Genomic DNA, 22,270 nt, shown 5'->3' on the forward strand with positions numbered 1-22,270 from the left:
CATGCTTCAAAATATAAAGAGTTTTACTCAGTGGTGTGTTGTGTTGGAGTTGCCCTGAACATAACACTTTGTATTCAGGGCATAAAGTATATTTTTTTGCTACATTTTTTGCAGTTTTACTTTAGTGCCTTATTGCAAACAGGATGCATGTTTTGTAATATTTGTATTCTGTACAGGCTTCCTTCTTTTCACTCTGTCGTTTAGGGTAGTATTGTGGAGTAACTACAATGTTGTTGATCCATCCTCAGTTTTCTCCTATCACAGCCGTTAAACTCGGTAACTGTTTTAAAGTCACCAAGTCATGATGAAATCCCTGAGTGGTTTCCTTCCTCTCCGGGAACTGAGTTAGGAAGGACGCCTGTATCTTTGTAGTGACTGGGTGTATTGATACACCATCCAAAGTTTAATTAATAACTTCACCATTCTCAAAGGAATATTCTTGTCTGCTATTTTTTTTTTCATCTACCAATAGGTGCCCTTCTTTGCGGGGCATTGGAAAACCGTGGCCTCTGTGGTTGAATCGGGTTTTGAAATTCACTGCTCAACTGAGGGACCTTACAGATAATTGTGTGTGTGGGGTAAAGAGATGAGGTAGTCATTCAGAAATCATGTTAAACACTATTATTGCACACAGAGTGAATCCATGCAACTTATTATGTAACTTGTTAAGCACATTTTTACTCTTGTACTAATTTACGCTTGCCATAACAAAGGGGTTGAATACTTATTGAAAAAGTACGTTTCTGAACATTTCTGGAAAAACAATTGGCATCATTATACAAAGACACTTTATTTATCCCTTAAAACCAATTAAATGTAACTAAATGTACTGTAATCAGAAATGTAATCTACGTAACCCCCAAAAGTAATTATTTATCATGAGAGAGCCATAAACAATAACTAGAAATGCTGCATACTCCAAGAAAGGTTCAAATCTAGCCTGTCTGGTAAAAATAGTTATAAATTGATGAGGTGTAGTCACTTTTGAGGACACAAGCTCAAGTACACAGTACAAATATGATAAAAAATATGAAAAAATGAAATATTTTATGATGTATTTCCTATTCAATTAAACTGTATGAATGAGGCTTAAAATGACTTATATGCTTTCTAAATATGGTGTATGGTGTTTCCTCCGACACATTGGTGTGGCTGGCTTCCAGGTTAAGCGGGCATTGTGTCAAGAAACAGTGCGGCTTGGCGGGGTCATGTGTCGGAGGACGCACGACTCTCGACCTTGTTTCCTCCGACACAATGGTGAGCTGGCTTCTGGGTTAAGCGAGGTGTCAAGAAGCAGAGCGGCTTGGTGGGGTCGTGTTTTCAGAGGACGCACGGTTCTCGAACTTTGCCTCTCCCGAATCCATACAGGAGTTGCAGCGATGGGACAAGACTGTAACAACCAATTGGATACCATGAAATTGGGGAGAAAAAGGGGTAAAAAAAAGTAATATTTTTTAATGGTCTCTCTTGATCAAAACGTCTGCCCACATTGCTGTGAACGTTTCACAGAGCTCTACCTTTGCTTCCTGAACTTGTTAGGAACTCGCCTTTCATCTCATATTAAACAGAACGTTTTTTTTGTTTAAAATCTATCATTTATTTGAGATGAATGGCTATAAATCGATCTCTGAATGTGCTACCATGACAACACCACTCCCTCCTGCTGTGCTATAATGTAAGGATTGCAGGCATGTGCTTTGTCAGTGGTTGTGATATATGGTTCAGCCAGGAGTTGATGGACAGTCGAAAGAGTGAATGAAATGGTAGGAGACATCCCAGCTGCAAGTGGTTTCAGATTTCACATCCTACATCAAACAGGCTCAGAAAAAAGACTAATGTGTCCGGGGGAAACAGGGCTATCGCTTAATGCAAGCTATTTGGTACCAGAACCATGCATGTCCCCTAAACAGGAGACTTTCCCTTTAAGAGGTTTTAAGTCTTTATGCAATGTGGAATTCTCATGTGAAGGGTTGGACGTGTTGCACAGCAGCCGGCTTTCTTCAGCTTCAGATCTGAATATCAAACAGAAGTCGTCATACCTACTGGAAAAGTCATATGCTTTACCTTCTTCATATACTGTACCTTATGTCATATGCTATCTTGGTCTGCATGGTTGGCGCTGGTTAGAATAGCCAGTAGAATGTTCCGTATTTAACATTTTGTTAGAGGGTATCTGTCTGCTGGTTCCACACACTCTGTTTCTGCTTCTGACCTTGTGACACTTTCAAGCCACTGGCTTTATATCTTATCCCCCTCACTTATCTTACTCCTTTATGTTGCAATGTTGGTGGCCTCTTGATCCATATCAACTCATCTCTTTTTCTCCAGGCTTTTTATCAAGCCGGACTTACTTATCCATCCATCTTTCCTTCCTACTACAGCTTCCTTTCTCTTCCAATTCTAGCCTCTGACAATTTAAACTTCTTCCACTAGCATAAAAAACAAACTTTTAGATAGCTGCATGAGTCAAACACACAAGGAACGTTATACATTTTGTAGTTAGAGGTTCAAGCATTAACATTGCAAGAAACTATGGCTTTTTCATTTTGTGACACAACTTAAATTACCTCAACATCGTATTTGGTGTTGATCGGTCAAGCTGTTCCGGAGAAAAATACATTTAAAGACCTGTGTTGATTGAAAGTTTGCTGGTCCAATCAGAGGGCCGAGTGTTCGTTTCACTAGTCGATGTTGCACGTTTTTTGCGAGGGCGATAATGCAGCTACTCTCTTTGGCTGTGTGGAGAGTTTAGTTTAGAAGGATCCCCATTAGCTACTGCACATGCAGCAGCTACTCTTCCTGGGGTCCACATAAAACGTACAAATGCATGACAAAGTACAGAACAGTTATATACAAGGACATTAAATTCCCCCAAATAAATACATATATGTACTGTATGTATATTGGAAAGACACCAACAAAAATACTATTTACACATTATTCATACATTCAAATTCTTATATAGAGTTAAATTCGATCTTTCGAAAGAAGAGAGGCACTGTGATACAATATGTTCTTTTATTTGTTTTTTTAAAGCTAAACTTGCTTTTTGCCTGATTAACCTCAGGTGGCGAAGCATTAAACAATGACATTGCTCTATACATAACTGAGCGACACATTAAATCTGTTTTTGGCTTGGGTACCGTGAAAAACCCATAGTGGCATTTCTGGTGGGGTATGTACAGTACCAGTCAAAAGTTTTTCTTTATTTTTACTATTTTCAAATATAATCTCAAATATAAATATATTTGTTTAACAGTTTTTTGGTTACTACATGATTCCATATGTGTTATTTCATAGTTTTTTATTTCACCTTTATTTAACCAGGCAAGCTAGTTGAGAACAAGTTCTCATTTACAACTGCGACCTGGCCAAGATAAAGCAGTGCGACACAAACAACAACACAGAGTTACACATGGAATAAACAAGAGTACAGTCAATAACACACTAGAAAAAAAGAAAGTCTATATACAGTGTGTGCAAATGGCGTGAGGAGGTAAGGCAATAAATAGGCCATAGTAGCGAAGTACTTACAATTTAGCAGATTAACACTGGAGTGATAGATGAGCAGATGATGATGTGCAAGTAGAGATACTGGTGTGCAAAAGAGCAGAGAAGTAAATAAAAACAATATGGGGATGAGGTAGGTAGATTGGATGGGCTATTTACAGATGGACTATGTACAGCTGCAGCGATCGGTTAGCTGCTCAGATTGCTGATTTTTAAAGTTAGTGAGGGAAATATAAGTCTCCAGCTTCAGCGATTTTTGCAATTCGTTCCAGTCACTAGCAGCAGAGAACTGGAAGGAAAGGTGGCCAAAGGAGGTGTTGGCTTTGGGGATGACCAGTGAGATATACCTGCTGGAGCGCGTACTAGGTGTGGGTGTTGTTATTGTGACCAGTGAGCTGAGATAAGGTGGAGCTTTACCTAGCAAAGACTTATAGATGACCTGGAGCCAGTGGCTCTGGCGACGAATATGTAGCGAGGGCCAGCCGACTAGCGCATACAGGTCGCAGTGGTGGGTGGTATAAGGGGCTTTGGTAACAAAACGGATGGCACTGTGATCGACTGCATCCAGTTTGCTGAGTAGAGTATTGGAAGCTATTTTGTAGATGACATCGCCGAAGTCGAGGATCGGTAGGATAGTCAGTTTTACTAGGGTAAGTTTGGCGGCATGAGTGAAGGAGGCTTTGTTGCGAAATAGAAAGCTGATACTAGATTTGATTTTGGATTGGAGATGTTTAATATGAGTCTGGAAGGAGAGTTTACAGTCTAGCCAGACACCTAGGTATTTGTAGTTCTAGGTCAGAACCATCCAGAGTAGTGATGCTAGTCGAGCGGGCGGGTGTGGGCAGCGAATGGTTGAAAAGCATGCATTTAGTTTTACTAGCGTTTAAGAGCAGTTGGAGGGCACGGAAGGAGTGTTGTATGGCATTGAAGCTCGTTTGGAGGTTTTTTAACTTCTTTGGGAAAGGTGGCAGTATTTTCACGGCCGAATAGAAAACGTACCCGATTTAATCTGGTTACTACTCCTGCCCAGAAACTAGAATATGCATATAATTAGTAGATTTGGATAGGAAACACTCTAAAGTTTCTAAAACTGTTTGAATGGTGTCTGTGAGTATAACAGAACTCATATGGCAGGCCAAAACCTGAGAAGATTCCATACAGGAAGTGCCCTGTGACAATTTGTTGTCCTTCTGTTGCATCTCTATCAAAAATACTGCATCTGTGCTGTAACGTGACATTTTCTAAGGCTCCCATTGGCTCTCTAAAGCCACCAGAAAGTGGAATGGGGTGTCTGCTGTCTCTGGGCGAAGAACAGCAGGAGAATTTGTAAGTGGTCAGCCTGGGGACAGTGACACTGGAGATGCGCGTTCACGAGACAACTCCATTTTTTTCTTTCAGCCTTTGAATGAATACAACGTTGCCCGGTTGGAATATTATCGTTATTTTACGAGAAAAATAGCATAAAAATTGATTTTAAACAGCGTTTGACATGCTTCTAAGTACAGTAATGGAATATTTAGACATTTTTTGTCACGAAATGCGCTCGCGCGTCACCCTTCGGATAGTGACCTGAACGCACAAACAAAACGGAGCTATTTGAATATAACTATGGATTATTTGGAACCAAAACAACATTTGTTGTTGAAGTAGAAGTCCTGGGAGTGCATTCTGACGAAGAACGGCAAAGGTAATCCAATTTTTCTAATAGTAATTCTGAGTTTAGGTTGTCCCAAACTTGGTGGGTGTCAAAATAGCTAGCTGTGATGGCCGATCTATGTACTCAAAATATTGCAAAATGTGCTTTCGCCGAAAAGCTATTTTAAAATCTGACACCGTGATTGCATAAAGGAGTTCTGTATCTATAATTCTTAAAATAATTGTTATGTATTTTGTGAATGTTTATCATGAGTAATTTAGTAAATTCACCGGACGTTTTCGGTGGGTATGCTAGTTCTGAACATCACATGCTAATGTAAAAAGCTGTTTTTTGATATAAATATGAACTTGATTGAACAAAACATGCATGTATTGTATAACATAATGTCCTAGGAGTGTCATCTGATGAAGATCATCAAAGGTTAGTGCTGCATTTAGCTGTGGTTTGGGTTTATGTGACATATATGCTTGCTTGGAAAATGGCTGTGTGATTATTTGTGTCTATGTACTCTCCTAACATAATCTAATGTTTTGCTTTCGCTGTAAAGCCTTTTTTGAAATCGGACAATGTGGTTAGATTAACGAGAGTCTTATCTTTAAAATGGTGTAAAATAGTTGATTGTTTGAGAAAATTGAATTGTGGTATTTTAGTTGGTTTTGTATTTCGCGCCGTGCGATGCCATTGGCTGTTGGCTAGGGGTTCCGCAAGCGGAACGTCTGTCCTCAACAGGTTTAACACATGGTCCAAAGAAGGGCCAGATGTATACAGAATGGTGTTGTCTGCGTAGAGGTGGATAAGGGAATCACCCGCAGCAAGAGCGACATCGTTGATATATACAGAGAAACGAGTCGGCCCGAGAATTGAATCCTGTGGTACCCCCATAGAGACTGCCAGAGGTCCAGACAACAGGCCCTCAGATTTGACACACTGAACTCTGTCTGCGAAGTAGTTGGTGAACCAGGTGAGGCAGTCATTTGAGAAACGAAGGCTATTGAGTCTGCCGATAAGAATACGGTGATTGACAGAGTCGAAAGCCTTGGCCAGGTCGATGAAGATGGCTGCACAGTACTGTCTTTTGTCGATGGCGGTTATGATATCGTTCAGTACCTTGAGCGTGGCTGAGGTGCACCCGTGACCAGCTCGGAAACCGGATTGCACAGCGGAGAAGGTACGGTGGGATTCGAAATGGTCAGTTTACAAAGGCAGGGCAGGATGGATATAGGTCTATAACAGTTTGGGTCTAAGGGGATGACCGCGGCAGCTTTCCAATCTTTAGGGATCTCGGACAATACAAAAGAGTGGTTGAATAGACTGATAATAGGAGTTGCGACAGTGGCGGCGGATAATTTTAGAAAGAGAGGTTCCAGATTGTCTAGCCCTGCTGATTTGTACGGGTCCAGGTTTTGCAGCTCTTTCAGAACATCTGCTATCTGGATTTGGGTGAAGGAAAAGCTGGGGAGGCTCGGGCAAGTAGCTGCGGGCTGTTTAACAGTCTGATGGCCTTGCGATAGAAGCTATTCTTCAGTCTCTCGGTCCCAGCTTTGATGCACCTGTACTGACCTCGCCTTCTGGATGGTAGCGGGGTGAACAGGCAGTGGCTCTGGTGGTTATTGTCCTTGATGATATTTTTGGCCTTCCTGTGACATAGGGTGCTGTAGGTGTCCTGGAGGGCAGGTACTTTGCCCCCAGTGACACATTGTGCAGACCACACCACCCTCTGGAGAGCCTTGCGGTTGAGGGTGTGCAGTTGCTGTACCAGACTGTGATACAGCCCAACAGGATGCTCTCAATTGTGGATCTGTAAAAGTTTGTCAGGGTTTTAGGTGACAAGCCAAATTTCTTCAGCCTCCTGAGGTTGAAGAGGCGCTGTTGCGCCTTCTTCACCACACTGTCTGTGTGGGTGGACCATTTCAGTTTGTCTGTGATGTGTATGCCAAGGAACTTAAAACGTTCCACCTTCTCCACTGTGGTCCCGTCGATGTGGATAGGGGCGTGCTCTCTCTACTGTCCACAATCAGCTCCTTTGTTTTGTTGACATTGAGTAAGAGGTTATTTTCCTGGCACCACACTCCCAGGGCCCTCACCTCCTCTCTGTAGGCTGTCTCGTCATTGTTGGTGATCAAGCCTACTACTGTTGTGTCGTCTGCCAAATTGATGATCAAGTTGGAAGCATGCATGGCCACGCAGTCATGGGTGAACAGGGAGTACAGGAGGGGGCTTGTGGGGCCCCACTGTTGAGGATTTACCTTCACCACCTGGGGCGACCCGTCAGGAAATCCAGGACCCAATTGCACAGCACGCGTTTGAGACCCAGGGTCAAGCTTAATGATGAGCTTGGAGTTGGTGTTGAATGCTGAGCTGTAGTCAATGAACAGCATTCTTACATAGGTATTCCTCTTGTCCAGATGGGATAGGGCAGTGTGATGACGATTGCATCGTCTGTGGACCTATTGGGACGGTATGCAAATTGCAGTGGGTCTAGGGAGACAGGTAAGGTGGAGGTGATATGATCCTTGACTAGTCTTCCCTGTGGCTCAGTTGTTAGAGCATGGTGTTTGCAACGCCAGGGTTGTGGGTTCAATTCCCACGGGGGGCCAGTACAAAAAAAATGCATGAAATTAAATGTATGCATTCACTACTGTAAGTCGCTCTGGATAAGAGCATCTGCTAAATGACTAAAATGTAAATGTAGTCTCTCAAAGCACTTCATGATGACAGAAATGAGTGCTACGTGGAGATAGACATTTAGTTCAGTTACTGCCTTCTTGGGTACAGGAACAATAGTGGCCATCTTGAAGCATGTGTGGACAGCAGACTGGGATAGGGAGAGATTGAATATGTCCGTAAACACACCAGCCAGCTGGTCTGCGCATGCTCTGAGGATGCGGCTAGGGATGCCGTCTGGGCCGGCAGCCTTGCGAGGGTTAACACGTTTAAATGTCTTATTGTATTATCCTCAAAGCGGGCAAAGGAGATATGTTTGTCTGGAAGCAAGATGTCGGTGTCCGTGGCTGGTTTTCTTTTTGTAGTCTGTGATTGTCTGTAGACCCTGCCACATACGTCTCGTGTCTGAGCTGTTGAATTGCGACTCCACTTTGTACCTATACTGACATTTCGCTTGTTTGCTTGTCTTGCGGAGGGAATAACTACACTGTTTGTATTCGGCCATATTCCCGGTCTCCTTTGCATGGTTAAATGCGATGATTCGCGCTTTCAGTTTTGCATGAAATCTGCCATCTATCCACAGTTTCTGGTTAGGGTAGATTTTAATAGCCACAGTGGGTACAACATCTCCTATACACTTCTTGATAAACTCAGTCACCGTATCAGTGTTTTCGTCTATGTTATTCTCAGATGCTACCCGGAACATATCCCAGTCAGTGTGATCAAAACAATCTTGAAGCGTGGATTCCGATTGGTCAGACTAGCGTTGAATAGTCCTTGTCATGGGTACATCCTGTTTGAGTTTCTGCCTATAGGAGGGGAGAAGCAAAATGGAGTCATGGTTTGCTGAAAGGAGGGTGGGGGAGGGCCTTGTATGCATCACAGAAGTTAGAGTAGCAGTGATCCAGTGTTTTGCCAGCCCGGGTACTACAATCAATATGCTGATAGAATTTAGGTAGCCTTGTTCTCAAATGTTCTTTGTTAAAATCCCCAGATACAATAAATGCAGCCTCAGGACTTATGGTTTCCAGTTTGCATAGAGTCCAGTGAAGTTCCTTGAGGACCGTTGTGGTATCGGCTTGAGGGGGGATATACACGGCTGTGACAATAACTGACGAGAATTCTCTTGGGAGATAATACCGACCGTATTTGATTGTGAGGAATTCTAGGTCAGGTGAACAAAAGGACTTGAGTCATAAAACATACACCCCCGCCCTTTTTCTTCCCGGAAAGATGTTTATTTCTGTCAGCGCGACACACAAAGAATCCCGGTGGCTGTACCGACTCCGACAGCATATCCCTAGAGAGCCATGTTTTCGTGAAACAGAGTATGTTACAATCCCTGATGTCTCTTTGGAAAGCAACCCTTGCCCTAATTTCGTCTAAATTGTTATCTAGAGACTGGACATTAGCGAGTAATATACTCGGAAGCGGTGGGTGGTTGGCACGCCTCCGAAGTCTGAACAGAAGGCCGCTCAGTCTATCTATTCTTGGTCAATGTTGTTTTGGGTCAGCGTCTGGAATCAGTTCGAATGCCTTGGGTGGTTCGAACAAAGGATCTGCTTCAGGAAAATTGTATTCCTGGTCGTAGTGCTGATAAGTTGACGTCACTCTGATATCCAATAGTTCTTCCCGGCTAACACTTAAGATTTTCTGGGCTAACAATGTAGGAAATAATACATAATAAAACAAAACACTGCAGTTTCCTAAGGACTAGAAGCGAGGCGACCCTCGCTACCTCTCCCCATCTTCACAACAACTTTGTCAATATGAGTTGACCATGATAACTGACTTTCCAATTTTACTTCTAGGAGTTCAACTTCTTCAACTTATTCAATGGTCACACCCTTTATGCACAACTCCAGTTGAGGTTTAGTTCTAAGAGAATGCGTTGAACCAAATACAATGCGTAAGGTTTTAGATGTATTTAAGACCAGTTTATTGTTAATTACCCATTCTGACACTGACTGTAACTCCTTGCTAAGAGTCTCAGTGAGCTCACTGTCTCTGCACACTCTACACATCAGCACCTACAATCATCAGCATACATAGTCATTTTATCTTCTTGTAATACAATTGTTAAACCATTTGTAAAAATACAGAAGAGTAACAACCCAAGGCAACTGCCCTGAGGGATATTGCACTGTACATATCTGATGATAGAGAAGCTTCCATTGAAGAATACTCTCTGAGTTGTATTGGATAAGTAACTCCAACCATGTGATGGCAGGTGATGTAAAGCCATACGTTTTTTAAATAACAAATGATGATCAATAACACCAAAGGCTGCACTGAAATATAACAATACAGCTCCAACTATCATCTTATTATCAATGTATTTTACCAATCATCAGTCAACTGAGTCAGTGCAGTACAAGTTGAGGTCTCTTCCCTATATGCATGCTGAAAGTCAGTAGTCAGCTTGTTCTTTGAAAAATAGCATTGTATTTGTTCATAAACCATGTTTCCCATCAGTTTACTAAGAACAGACAGCAAACTGATTGGTCAGCTGTTTCAGACAGCAAATGGTGCTTTACTATTTTTATGTAGGGGAATTGCTTTAGCTTTCTTCCACTTCTGTGGACACACACTGCTTTAGGCTTCGGTTAAAGACATGGCAAATAGGGGTGGCAATACAGTCTGCTACCGTACTTAATAGTTTCTCATCTAGGTTGTCCATACCTGGTGGCTTATCATTATTGATGGATAACAATAGTTTCCCATCTAGGTTGTCTATACCTGGTGGCTTATCATTATTGATGGATAACAATAGTTTCCCATCTAGGTTGTCTATACCTGGTGGCTTATCATTATTGATGGATAACAATAGTTTTTCCAGCTCTTCCGCACAAACTTGACCAACTTCAAAACAGCAATCCTTCTCTTTCATTATTAGATCTACAATACACAAATATGATGGTTCACTGTTCAGTGTTTTCATTTCACATCTCAGTTTGTCCACTTTACAAGTAAAGTAGTCGTTGAAATGATTGGCTATATCAATCATATCGTCTTCAATGAACGATGGAGATTAATTGGATTTTCTGCCCATAATATCATTTAAGCACCAAAGTTTTTTTACATGGTAATATGTAATTTCTCTTGTTTTGGTAATATAATTTCTTAAGTCACCAAATTTCAAAATGTACAGTATGTCAACCAAACAGCTGAGCAGCCTGACTTGTTTGACACCTTTTTTGCATAATTCATAATTCATCATCAATCCAGGGGGACTCTAACAGTTCTCACAGTTAGTTTCTTAGCAAGTGCATGCTTCTCAACAATTGGCAAGAATAATTTTACAAATAGTCCAAGTGCTGGATCTGAATTCTCCTCCTTAAACACATCAGACCAACATACATGCTTTACATCTTCAACAAAAGAGTCCTGAGAAAACATTATGTATGATCTCTGATAAATAATTTTAGGCCCTGCCTTTGCTACTTTGGCTTTCATTGTTATTGCCACAATGTTATGGTCACTACAGCCAATGGGAACTGATATTGCTTTGTCGCAAAGTTCTGCGGCATTAGTGAAGATATGATCCAATTTGTAAGTCGCTCTGGATAAGAGCGTCTGCTAAATTACGTAAATGTAAATGTAAATACAAGTGGATGTCACAGATCCAACACTATTGGCATACATTCTAGTTCGGGGGTAGGCAACCCTGGTCCTGCAGGGCCGCAGCCACTTCATGTTTTTGATTTAACTGACCTGGAAGACCAGGTGTGTTGAATTTAGGCAATCACTGAACTGATCAATTAGCTCAATTGGTCAGGTGTGGCGCCAAGTGTGAACAGAATTCTGCAGTACCTGTGGCACTCCAGGAACAGTGTTTCCTACCCCTGCTCTAGTTGGTTGAGTCATAACCTGGGTCATGGTACATTATTAGTAACAGTAACAGCTTCCTCTCGAGAGGACAACTAGATGATAATAATCCAATGTTCAGGTCACCAAGAAAATACATGTCTTTGTTAGCATCAGAGACCTTATCTAACATTACACACATTCTCCAGATACAGACAGTTTGCACTTGGTGACCTATAGAAAGCACCCTAAAAGGCTTTTGATGAGGCAGGTGAAACTGCAACCACAGACCTTCAATTTCATTTGTCATGAGATCCTCTTTGAGCTTTACAAGAATATAATCCACAGAGACTCTGTGCCACAAAATGAGTGACAAAACGGTACAAAACCTGGCCAGATCATTTCAAGTCGAGTCCTGAGTCGAGGCTCCACGTCAAGTCTCAAGTTATTTTATTTGATATCAAATTGGTGACTCGAGTCCAATTCATGTGACTCGAGTCCATAACTCTGGCTTGAACCCCCGGCATGGCTGCTTGAAACTATATTTATCATTAACAGTCCTGACATTAAAAAACAACAGTTTATTAGCTCGATGCAATAGCCTTCTATGGTAGAATGTTCTGCTGTGAATAAGGACTATGGTTCTCACCAAGATAAATAAATAATTAACAAATAGAGCACCATAGAAAAGCCATTTGTTTTACCCCAGCTTTTAATATGATCCCCTGATGGAACATTTTTCTTCCACTCCCCTTTCTCTATCCACAGGGGAAGTTGGATGCTCTGCGGGCTCTGTGTCGTCGAGGATATGATCAGGTGTCCCTGATGAGACCTCAGCCTGGAGACAAGGTGAGACTGTTACTATTCACACACAGGCACACACACACACACACACACACACACACACACACACACACACACACAGGAATCCCCCTATAGAGTCTGGTTCCTCTAAAGCGCTCTTCTGGGTTGTTTGTGTGTGTTCCAGTGATCCTTTTCAATGAAGCATCTGCACTCTCTGTACCATAGAAATGGCAGGTGCTAGTGAAACAATCACAGTACTATACTATTAGTCACTGGTAGCTCCCATAGTACAGCTATTGGCCTCTCACACACACACACACACACAGATGGATGTTTCTATATAAACTCTGTGAATAACCTGCTGAAATCTGTCTCTTTCTGACACACATGCGCACACGTACTTTCTGAATGAACCACTAATAACACTCTTTCTGTCCTACACACACAAAGCTACTATTGTTCAAACACAGGGAGAGTTATATACTGATACTGACTGTGAGTTGATGGAGTTTCCAGCTTTGTGTAGGAGTCCTCTGCTACTCTCCTGAGATAAACTGCGAGCTCAGATTCAGTAGTCTGCATAAAAAGAGATAAAGAAGGATCAGGCAGAGATGTTGTCATTTAACACAACAGTAAGTACAGATAGGAGCCACCGTTCCAGTAGTCTCTGTTTCATTCACTGGGAAGAAAATATGTTTTGGGATGTGACAGGGGCAGGTTTACTTTATGACTGCTATTGTTTGTGTTATGTTAGTGTTATTGTTGTGCAAAGAAGGGGAGGGGAGAGACCACCCGTCCTCTCTATCTCTCTCCCTTTCAAGGAGAATCTTCTTCACATTCCCGCTTTTACTCCTCTCTTTCATCCTCTTTATCTTCTTCTCCCTCTGTCTCTCTCTTTGTCTCTCTCCTCATCTCTATTTCCATCTTTCTCTCAATCTCCCTCTCAGTGCTCTTTCTTTTTATCTCTCTGTACCCCTATCCTGTCTTTCACACCTTCTTGACTGGGTGAATAGGTTAGGGTTAGAGGGGAGAGAGGGGAGAGGTGCCTTTAACAGACCCTTGGTGGTCTGATTTAACATCTTATTAAACAGTGAGGCCCTAAATTCGCACACTCACACATCCATACATGTGCACACATGCACAAACACACATCGATAGGTCCTAAAGTCACACACACAAAAACACAGAGCGAGAGGCCCTAAAGTCACACAGGGGACATTACACAGCCCATTGAGAAGGAGTGCCATTGTTGAGTTGAGAGGGGAAAAGGGGGTGTAGCGACAGTAGAGGGATTGATGTGGGCAGCCTGGTTGGTTCTGACTGCGGTGGTCTGGTCATGAAAAGGGAAGCAGCAGAGCAGCAGACCTACACCAGAGACAGCATATGGACACAATGAGAACACAAGCTCATGAATATCAGGGGGGGATCCCCTCCATATGCTGCTGTAAACCAGCATGGCGAGCCGGGTGTATTGTAACCAATGTGGTTTGGGGTAGGGGAGAGTTGTGTCTCAGGTGCTTATTGCCAATAAGCTCTCACTGTAGAATTATAGGTTTTTGCACTTTTCTCCAAACATCAAATTTCAAAGTGTTTTTGACATCCTGGGTTGACTCCTGCTCAGCATTGTTCCGTTTCTCCAAACTTCGAAGTTGCTCCAAACGTCAAATTTCTAAGTTAAAGGGGAAGTTCACCCAAAAACACTTCAGGCCACTTTATAACATTTGCCTGGCAGTACCCCAGACAGTTTTTAGGTCCATTGTTTAATATAAAAATGCTGAATTTCCAAAAGTACTTAAAATGCATTTAAAACTGTGTATTTATTGTTACATGAACAGCGATTGATGTCTCGGCACTGACTTGCCAAATAAATGTTGTTTTTATGTAAAAAGTGTAAAAAACATAGTGCTACTTCATGCTAGTGCAAAGGCCTTCCATTTCATCTGTAATCTGGTAGATACTCTTCTTCGTGGTTCCTAGATTGATAAAGGAAGCAGGACGAAGGAGCGTCTTACTATTGGTCTTCAAGAAAGGAAGTCAGAACGAAAGTTAAAGTAAACAATCAGATGGCAACGTGTCAAAAGTATATTTGCCGTTGCAAATGTTAGACTCCACTCTGTGGTCTTGGAGTTACGGTCTAGCGGAAAGATGACAGAAGGGGATGCTGAGTTCGAATGAAGCAGCACGTCAAGTAAATTTGGTGAAGACGAATGTTCTGACTGGACAACACTAGCATTGAAAACTGGAACAAAAAGGAAATTGTCTAAAATTGGAGTGGAGGATACGTGTGTAAATGATAATGAATCGCTTCTTATTGGGATGCGCTTGTTGAATAATGATGCATATGTTGGAAACCTGTTTGAGTTGTCAAAAATTGGGATGTATGCGCTTGAAAAAGTCTGTCAGCGTGACCAGGATTGGTTTTATTTTGATTAATTGTATTTCTGAAGAGCAGAGGAAGATTGCAGTGGGCCTCAATAGAATCCAGACAATAGAAGTTTTGTGTTTTGAAATTCAGAGTGGAGCACCCGTCAAAGGAGTCATCTCAGGGGTGATGACAGATGTTCAAGTTGAATATCGGAAGATAATTCCTGGTGTGGTTGGTGCCCGGGGTCTGACCCGCTGGGTGAATGGAGAAAAAGAAGAAAGTCTGTCGGTCCTGTTGTTTTTTGATAAAGAGCAAATACCTACGCATGTGAAGCTTGGTTATGTAAGATACACCATAAGAGCTTTTGTCCCCAAACCGCTGCAGTGTAAGAATTGTAAAGGATTTGGCCATGATTCAAGTGTGTGCAGACAAACAGAGTATACTGAAGAATGGTGTGTAGAAGGACAAAGGTGTTGCAATTGTGGTGGGAATCATGATCCCGAGTTCCTGGAGGGCCCTTTAAGGGTGAAGGAAATTGAGGTGGCAAAAGTTAGAGCGGTCAATCGAATCTCCTATGCGGAGGTGATTAAAAGAATTGAGAAAACAAGTGATGCTAGTGAAGATATGGTTGTGGATACACCACAGCCTGTAGTAAATGTTTGCTGCTAGAGAAAATACATCCTGTGTGTTAAAAAGGTGGATTTTGTTGCATTCTTTGCCACAGTTATAAACTGTACAGCACAAGTCTCAAAGAAGTCGAAGAAACTGGACATTATTGTGGCTGCAGCAGAATTGTTTTGAGACTCAAGGATTTTACATCTGAAGACTTGCAAAGGGGTACTGGCGACGGAAGACCAGCCCTCCCAGGTTCCCCTTGAGCCTGTGTAGGGATCATATCTGTTTTATTTTTTTTACAGAAAAGTTGTTTGATTTAGTTTATTATATCTTTTTAGGTAGTTTTTTGGTAGTTCAGTTTTTGGGGGAATCCTGTTTCCATAGAAGAAGAAGAAGAAGAAGAAGCAATGGTAACGTTAGCTAGTGGCTAGTGGCTAGGCTAGCGGTTAGTCACCTCTGAAGTAAAGTAAGGTGAACAATGTTAGTAGTTGAGTAGCAAAGTTGGCCAAAATTAAGTGCATTGTACCCGGGTGCAATAATGCTCCGGTCAGATACAAATGCAGTCGTGGCCAAAAGTTTTGAGAATGACACAAATATTAATTTCTACAAAGTTTGCTGCTTCAGTGTCTTTAGATATTTTTGTCAGATGTTATTATGGAATACTGAAGGATAATTACAATCATTTTATAAGTGTCAAAGGCTTTTATTGACAATTACATAAAGTTGATGCAAAGAGTCAATATTTGCAGTGTTGACCCTTCTTTTTCAAGACCTCTGCAATCCGCCCTGGCATGCTGTCAATTAACTTCTGGGCCACATCATGACTGATGGCAGTCAATTCTTGCATAATCAATGCTTGGAGTTTGTAAGAATTTGTTTGTCCACCCACCTCTTGAGGATTGACCACAAGTTCTCAATGGGATTAAGGTCTGGGGAGTTTCCTTGCCATGGACCCAAAATATCTATGTTTTGTTCCCCGAGCCACTTAGTTATCACGTTTGCCTTATGGCAAGGTGCTCCATCATGCTGGAAAAGGCATTGTTCGTCACCAAACTGTTCCTGGATGGTTGGGAGAAGTTGCTCTCAGAGGATGTGTTGGTACCATTCTTTATTCATATCTGTGTTCTTAGGCAAAATTGTGAGTGAGCCCACTCCCTTGGCTGAGAAGCAACCCCATACATGAATGGTCTCAGGATGCTTTACTGTTGGCATGACACAGGACTGATGGTAGTGCTCACCTTGTCTCCGGGCAAGATTTTTTTCTGGATGCCCCAAACAATCGGAAAGGGGATTCATCAGAGAAAATGACTTTACCCAAGTCCTCAGCAGTCCAATCCCTGTACCTTTTGCAGAATATCAGTCTGTCCCTGATGTTTTTCCTGGAGAGAAGTGGCTTCTTTGCTGCCCTTCTTGACACCAGGCCATCCTCCAAAAGTCTTCACCTCACTGTGTGTGCAGATGCACTCACACCTGCCTGCTGCCATTCCTGAGCAAGCTCTGTACTGGTGGTGCCCCGATCCTGCAGCTGAATCAACTTTAGGAGATGGTCCTGATGCTTGCTGGACTTTCTTGGGCACCCTGAAGCCTTCTTCACAACAATTGAACCTCTCTCCTTGAAGTTCTTGGTGATCCGATAAATGGTTGATTTAGGTGCAGTCTTACTGGCAGCAATATCCTTGCCTGTGAAGCCCTTTTTGTGCAAAGCAATGATGACGGCATGTGTTTCCTTGCAGGTAACCAAGGTTGACAGAGGAAGAACAATGATTCCAAGCACTACCCTCCTTTTGAAGCTTCCAGTCTATTATTCGAACTCTATCAGCATGACAGAGTGATCTCCAGCCTTGTCCTCGTCAACACTCACACCTGTGTTAACGAGAGAATCACTGACATGATGTCAGCTGGTCCGTTTGTGGCAGGGCTGAAATGAAGTGGAAATGTTTTTGGGGGATTCAGTTCATTTGCATGGCAAAGAGGGACTTTGCAATTAATTGCAATTCGTCTGATCACTCTTCATAACATTCTGGAGTATATGAATATTTCCATCATACAAACTGAGGCAGCAGACTTTGTGAAAATGTATATTTGTGTCATTCTCAAATCTTTTGGCCACGACTGTACACTGCACATTTCCACTCTTTTCCTGTCCACGATGGAGCTGTTTGTCAGGCATGGCTGCAGGCCATCCAACATCAAATTGTATTTGTCACATGCTCCGAATACAACAGGTGTAGACCTTACAGTGAAATGCTTACAACGGTGTGTTGTAAGAATTTCCTGCTTATGGTGTCGATATGACACCTGAAGTCATTCACCAGCTGCAGTTGATCATGTGTAGTGATCACTTTGTGGCCACTGACTACAATGGTGACCTGTTGAAACCGGGTTCTATTTCCACCATCTTTCCACCATGGACAGGAAAGATCCAACCATTCAAGGTATGTTGCTAGCTAGCTAAATTGCTAACACCTGTAGCTAGTCACCATAAAGTAATTTATAACGTTATTTGTTTGCCATTCCCTGAACTAGTTTGTGATAGTTTTAGCTTAGCTACTAACTTACTGTCCTGCGGACTGTTTTTTAAATTTGTTTTACATTTATTGACAAAATTCCCTTTTCCATTACACTGATAAGACATTCAATATTCTTTGCTACTAGGTTTCACAGTTTCCTGTAGTGCTATTGATTGCATAAAATTACTGGCCCTAGCTAAGGTCCATGAGTAGGACACTTAGCCCTAGCCAGAGCTATATAGATAAATGTATGGCTCTGGCCCTAGCTAGGTGTATGAGTTGTAATGACAGCAAACTAACCCAACCTTTACAGTATTTCAATTAAAACATTTACAAAATCAGCTCATGCCCTGAACTGACATGTAATGACTGACTCTCTGTTACACCAGCCAACATCACCATTGAAACCAAGCCAGATGCCACTTGTCCTGCGCTTGCAATTGAGAAGCCCTGTACAGCCTCACCCCTTTATGGTCTGCCGAGGAGGTCCCTCAACATCAGGGCCTGATAGACTGTAATTACCATTTCATTTTATTCTGACTTCTGACTTCCATTTTTTCTCTGTGAGTGGGAGGTTGAATCAATGACCCTTGAGACAGAGAGACAGCCCATGTCTTGCTCACTTTAAGTATCCATTTATTGAGGCAAGGACCTCGCTTGTCATCCTGGATCACAACGAAAATTCAGGACGTGCACAAGCCACTACAGCTTCAGGTATAGGACACATCACATTTCACCACACATTGTCTGGTTTAATGCCTCTTATGAACAGATTGATCCTCTCCCTTTCTCACCTCTCCTCCCATCTACAGTGCCTTGCAAAAGTATTCATCCCCCTTGGCGTTTTTTCCTATTTTGTTGCATTACAACCTGTAATTTAAATTGATTTTTATTTGGATTTCATGTGATGGACATACACAAAATAGTCCAAATTGGTAAAGTGAAATGAAAAAAATAACTTGTTTCAAAAAAATAAACAACGGAAAAGTGGTGTGTGCATATGTATTCACCCCCTTTGCTATGAAGCCCCTAAATAAGATCTGGTGCAACAAATCACCTTCAGAAGTCACATAATTAGTTAAATAAAGTCCACCTATGTGCAATCTAAGTGTCACATGATCTCAGCATATATATACACCTGTTCCGAAATGCCCCAGAGTCTGCAACACCACTAAGCAAGAGGCACCACCAAGCAAGTGGCACCATGAAGACCAAGGAACTCTCCAAACAGGTCAGGGACAAAGTTGTGGAGAAGTACAGATCAGGGTTGGGTTCTAAAAGAAATATCAGAAACTTTGAACATCCCACTGAGCACCATTAAATCCATGATTAAAAAATCGAAAGAATATGCCACCACAACAAACCTGACAAGAGAGGACCGCCCACCAAAACTCATTGACCAGGCAAGGAGGGCATTAATCAGAGAGGCAACAAAGGGACCAAAGATAACCCTGAAGGCGCTGCAAAGCTTCACAGCGGAGATTGGAGTATCTGTCCACAGGACCACTTTAAGCCGCACACTCCACAGAGCTGGGCTTTATGGAAGAGTGGCCAGAAAAAAGCCAATTAAAGAAAAAAATAAACAAACACGTTTGGTGTTTGCCAAAAGGCATGTGGGAGACTCCCCAAACATATGGAAGAAGGTACTCTGGTCAGATGAGACTAAAATTGAGCTTTTTGGCCCTCAAGGAAAATGCTATGTCTGGCACAAACCCAACACCTCCCATCACCACGAGAACATCAACCCCACAGTGAAGCATGGTGGTGGCAGCATCATGCTGTGGCGATGTTTTTCATCGGCAGGGACTGGGAAACTGGTCAGAATTGAAGGAATGATGGATGGCGCATATACAGGGAAATTCTTGAGGGAATCCTGTTTCAGTCTTCCAGAGATTTGAGACTGGGATGAAGGTTCACCTTCCAGCAGGACAATGACCCTAAACATACTGCTGAAGCAACGCTCGAGTGTGTCACGCCCTGACCATAGAGAGCCTTTTATTCTCTATGTTGGTTAGGTCGGGGTGTGACTAGGGTGGGAAATCTAGGTTGTTCTATTTCTATGTTGGCCTGTTATGGTTCCCAATCAGAGGCAGCTGTTTATCGTTGTCTCTGATTGGGGATCATATTTAGGCAGCCATTTCCCCATTGTGTTTTGTGGGATCTTGTTTTGGTTTTGTGTAGTTGCCTGTGAGCACTCCAGGTCGTCACGTTCCGTTTGTTCATTTATTGTTTTGTATTTGCTGAAGTTTCACGTTATAATAAAGATGTGGAACGCTACGTACGCTGCGCCTTGGTCCAGTTCTTACGACGATCGTGACAGAGTGGTTTAAGGGGAAACATTTAAATGTCTTGGAATGGCCTTGTCAAAGCCCAGACCTTAATCCAATTGAGAATCTGTGGTATGACTTAAAAATTGCTGTACACCAGCAGAACCCATCCAACTTGAAGGAGCTGGAGCAGTTTTGCCTTGAAGAATGGGCAAAAATCCCAGTGGCTAGATGTGCCAAGCTTATAGAGACATACCCGAAGAGACTTGCAGCTGTAATTGCTGCAAAAGGTGGCTCTACAAAGAATTGACTTTGGGGGGGTGAATAGTTATACACGCTCAAGTTCTGTTTTTTTGTCTTATTTCTTGTTTGTTTCACAAGAGAAAATATTTTGCATCTTCAAAGTGATAGGCATGTTGTGTAAATCAAATGCTACAAACCCCCCAAAAATATATTTTAATTCCAGGTTGTAAGGCAACAAAATAGGAAAAATGCAGAGGGGGGTGAATACTTTCGCAAGCCACTGAGTTGAGTTGATGTCAAATAGCTCCATTTTGGTCTCATCTGACCACAACACTTTCATCAGTTGTCCTCTGAATCATTCAGATGTTCATTGGCAAACTTCAGACGGGCATGTATATGTATTCTTGAGCAGGGGGACCTTGCGGGCACTGCAGGATTTCAGTCCTTCACGGCGTAGTGTGTTACCAATTGTTTTCTTGATGACTATGGTCCCAGATGCCTTGAGATCATTGACAAGATCCTCCCGTGTAGTTCTGGGCTGATTCCTCACCGTTCTCATGATCATTGCAACCCCACGAGGTGAGGTTGCATGGTGAAACGTTGGCACCTTCTCACCAAGCTGCTTGGCGATGGTCTTGTAGCCCATTCCAGCCTTGTGTAGGTCTACAATCTTGTCCCTGACATCCTTGGAGAGCTCTTTGGTCTTGGCCATGGTGGAGAGTTTGGAATCTGATTGATTGATTGCTTCTGTGGACAGGTGTCTTTTTTACAGGTAACAAGCTGTGGTTAGGAGCACTCCCTTTAAGAGTGTGCTCCTAATCTCAGCTCGTTACCTGTATAAAAGACACCTGGGAGCCAGAAATCTTTCTGATTGAGAGGGGGTCAAATACTTATTTCCCTCATTAAAATGCAAATCAATTAATAACATTTTTAACATGCGTTTTTCTGGATATTTTTGTTGTTATTCTGTCTCACTGTTCAAATAAACCTACCATTAAAATTATAGGCTGATACTTTCTTTATCATTGGGCAAACGTACAAAATTGGCAGGGAATCAAATACTGTTTTCCCCCACTGTAGACTTGGAACCTCTAACCATGGCAATTTGACTGTTTTCTAGTGACATTTATTTGGATACATCCATAACAATCAGCTAATGAGACGCGATTTCACCTGGCATAGAAAATATGCTCATTCATGAGGACACTGTTGTTCAGAGGAGCTAGACAACAACACAGCTAACAACTTCAAACTGAAGCTGGAAAGACGGCAAACTAGCTGCACTTGTTTCGTTTTACCTGTTTTCAATGGACATTTCTTTGTATATATCCATAAAAATGATACCAGTTGATTCATGATTTCGACTACCGTCTCGTCCCTACACATTCATTACTATAGGACAGCTGGAGATCGAATTTGATTATTGAAACAATGTGGCAAATGTCGGAGAGACAAATCTCCGCTGTTGAAAACTAAATATTAGTCTAAAAGAAATGTGAGATAATGTCTAGATGCTTTTTATAGTGGAGATCAAGTTTATAAATTGCTTGGCTGGGCTGATGAGACAGTGGATTGCGCAGTCAGATGGAACAGAGTAAATAAGCATTTTAAAGTCATAGATTTAGCCAGTGTTAACTTGTGGAATAGACACATCTGGAATGCAGTTTTAACCAATCAGCATTCAGGATTAGACCCACCCATTGTATAAACTCACAATGGCTGCCTGATATTGTGATGCAATGATTTCCATGGTAACATTCAAATGATGCTAACTACATCAGTTATGGCTCATACAATGGAATGGAATGTCTGTTGAGTGGTTTCAACA

The 22,270-nt window shown here is 42.1% G+C and overlaps 1 protein-coding gene across 2 annotated transcripts in view; it reads left to right on the forward strand.

Annotated features, from left to right (window-relative positions):
- The window catches only part of LOC115194031 (anthrax toxin receptor 1), a 68,878-nt gene that overhangs the window by 33,785 nt on the left and 12,823 nt on the right, over nt 1-22,270 (forward strand). For both annotated transcript variants that reach the window (XM_029753296.1, XM_029753295.1), the window contains exon 17: nt 12,407-12,487. In XM_029753296.1, the coding sequence (XP_029609156.1) occupies nt 12,407-12,487 (81 nt within the window). The remainder of the gene's footprint in view (nt 1-12,406; nt 12,488-22,270) is intronic.

This window comes from Salmo trutta, chromosome 5, assembly GCF_901001165.1.
Source record: "Salmo trutta chromosome 5, fSalTru1.1, whole genome shotgun sequence".
Classification (NCBI taxonomy): domain Eukaryota; kingdom Metazoa; phylum Chordata; class Actinopteri; order Salmoniformes; family Salmonidae; genus Salmo; species Salmo trutta.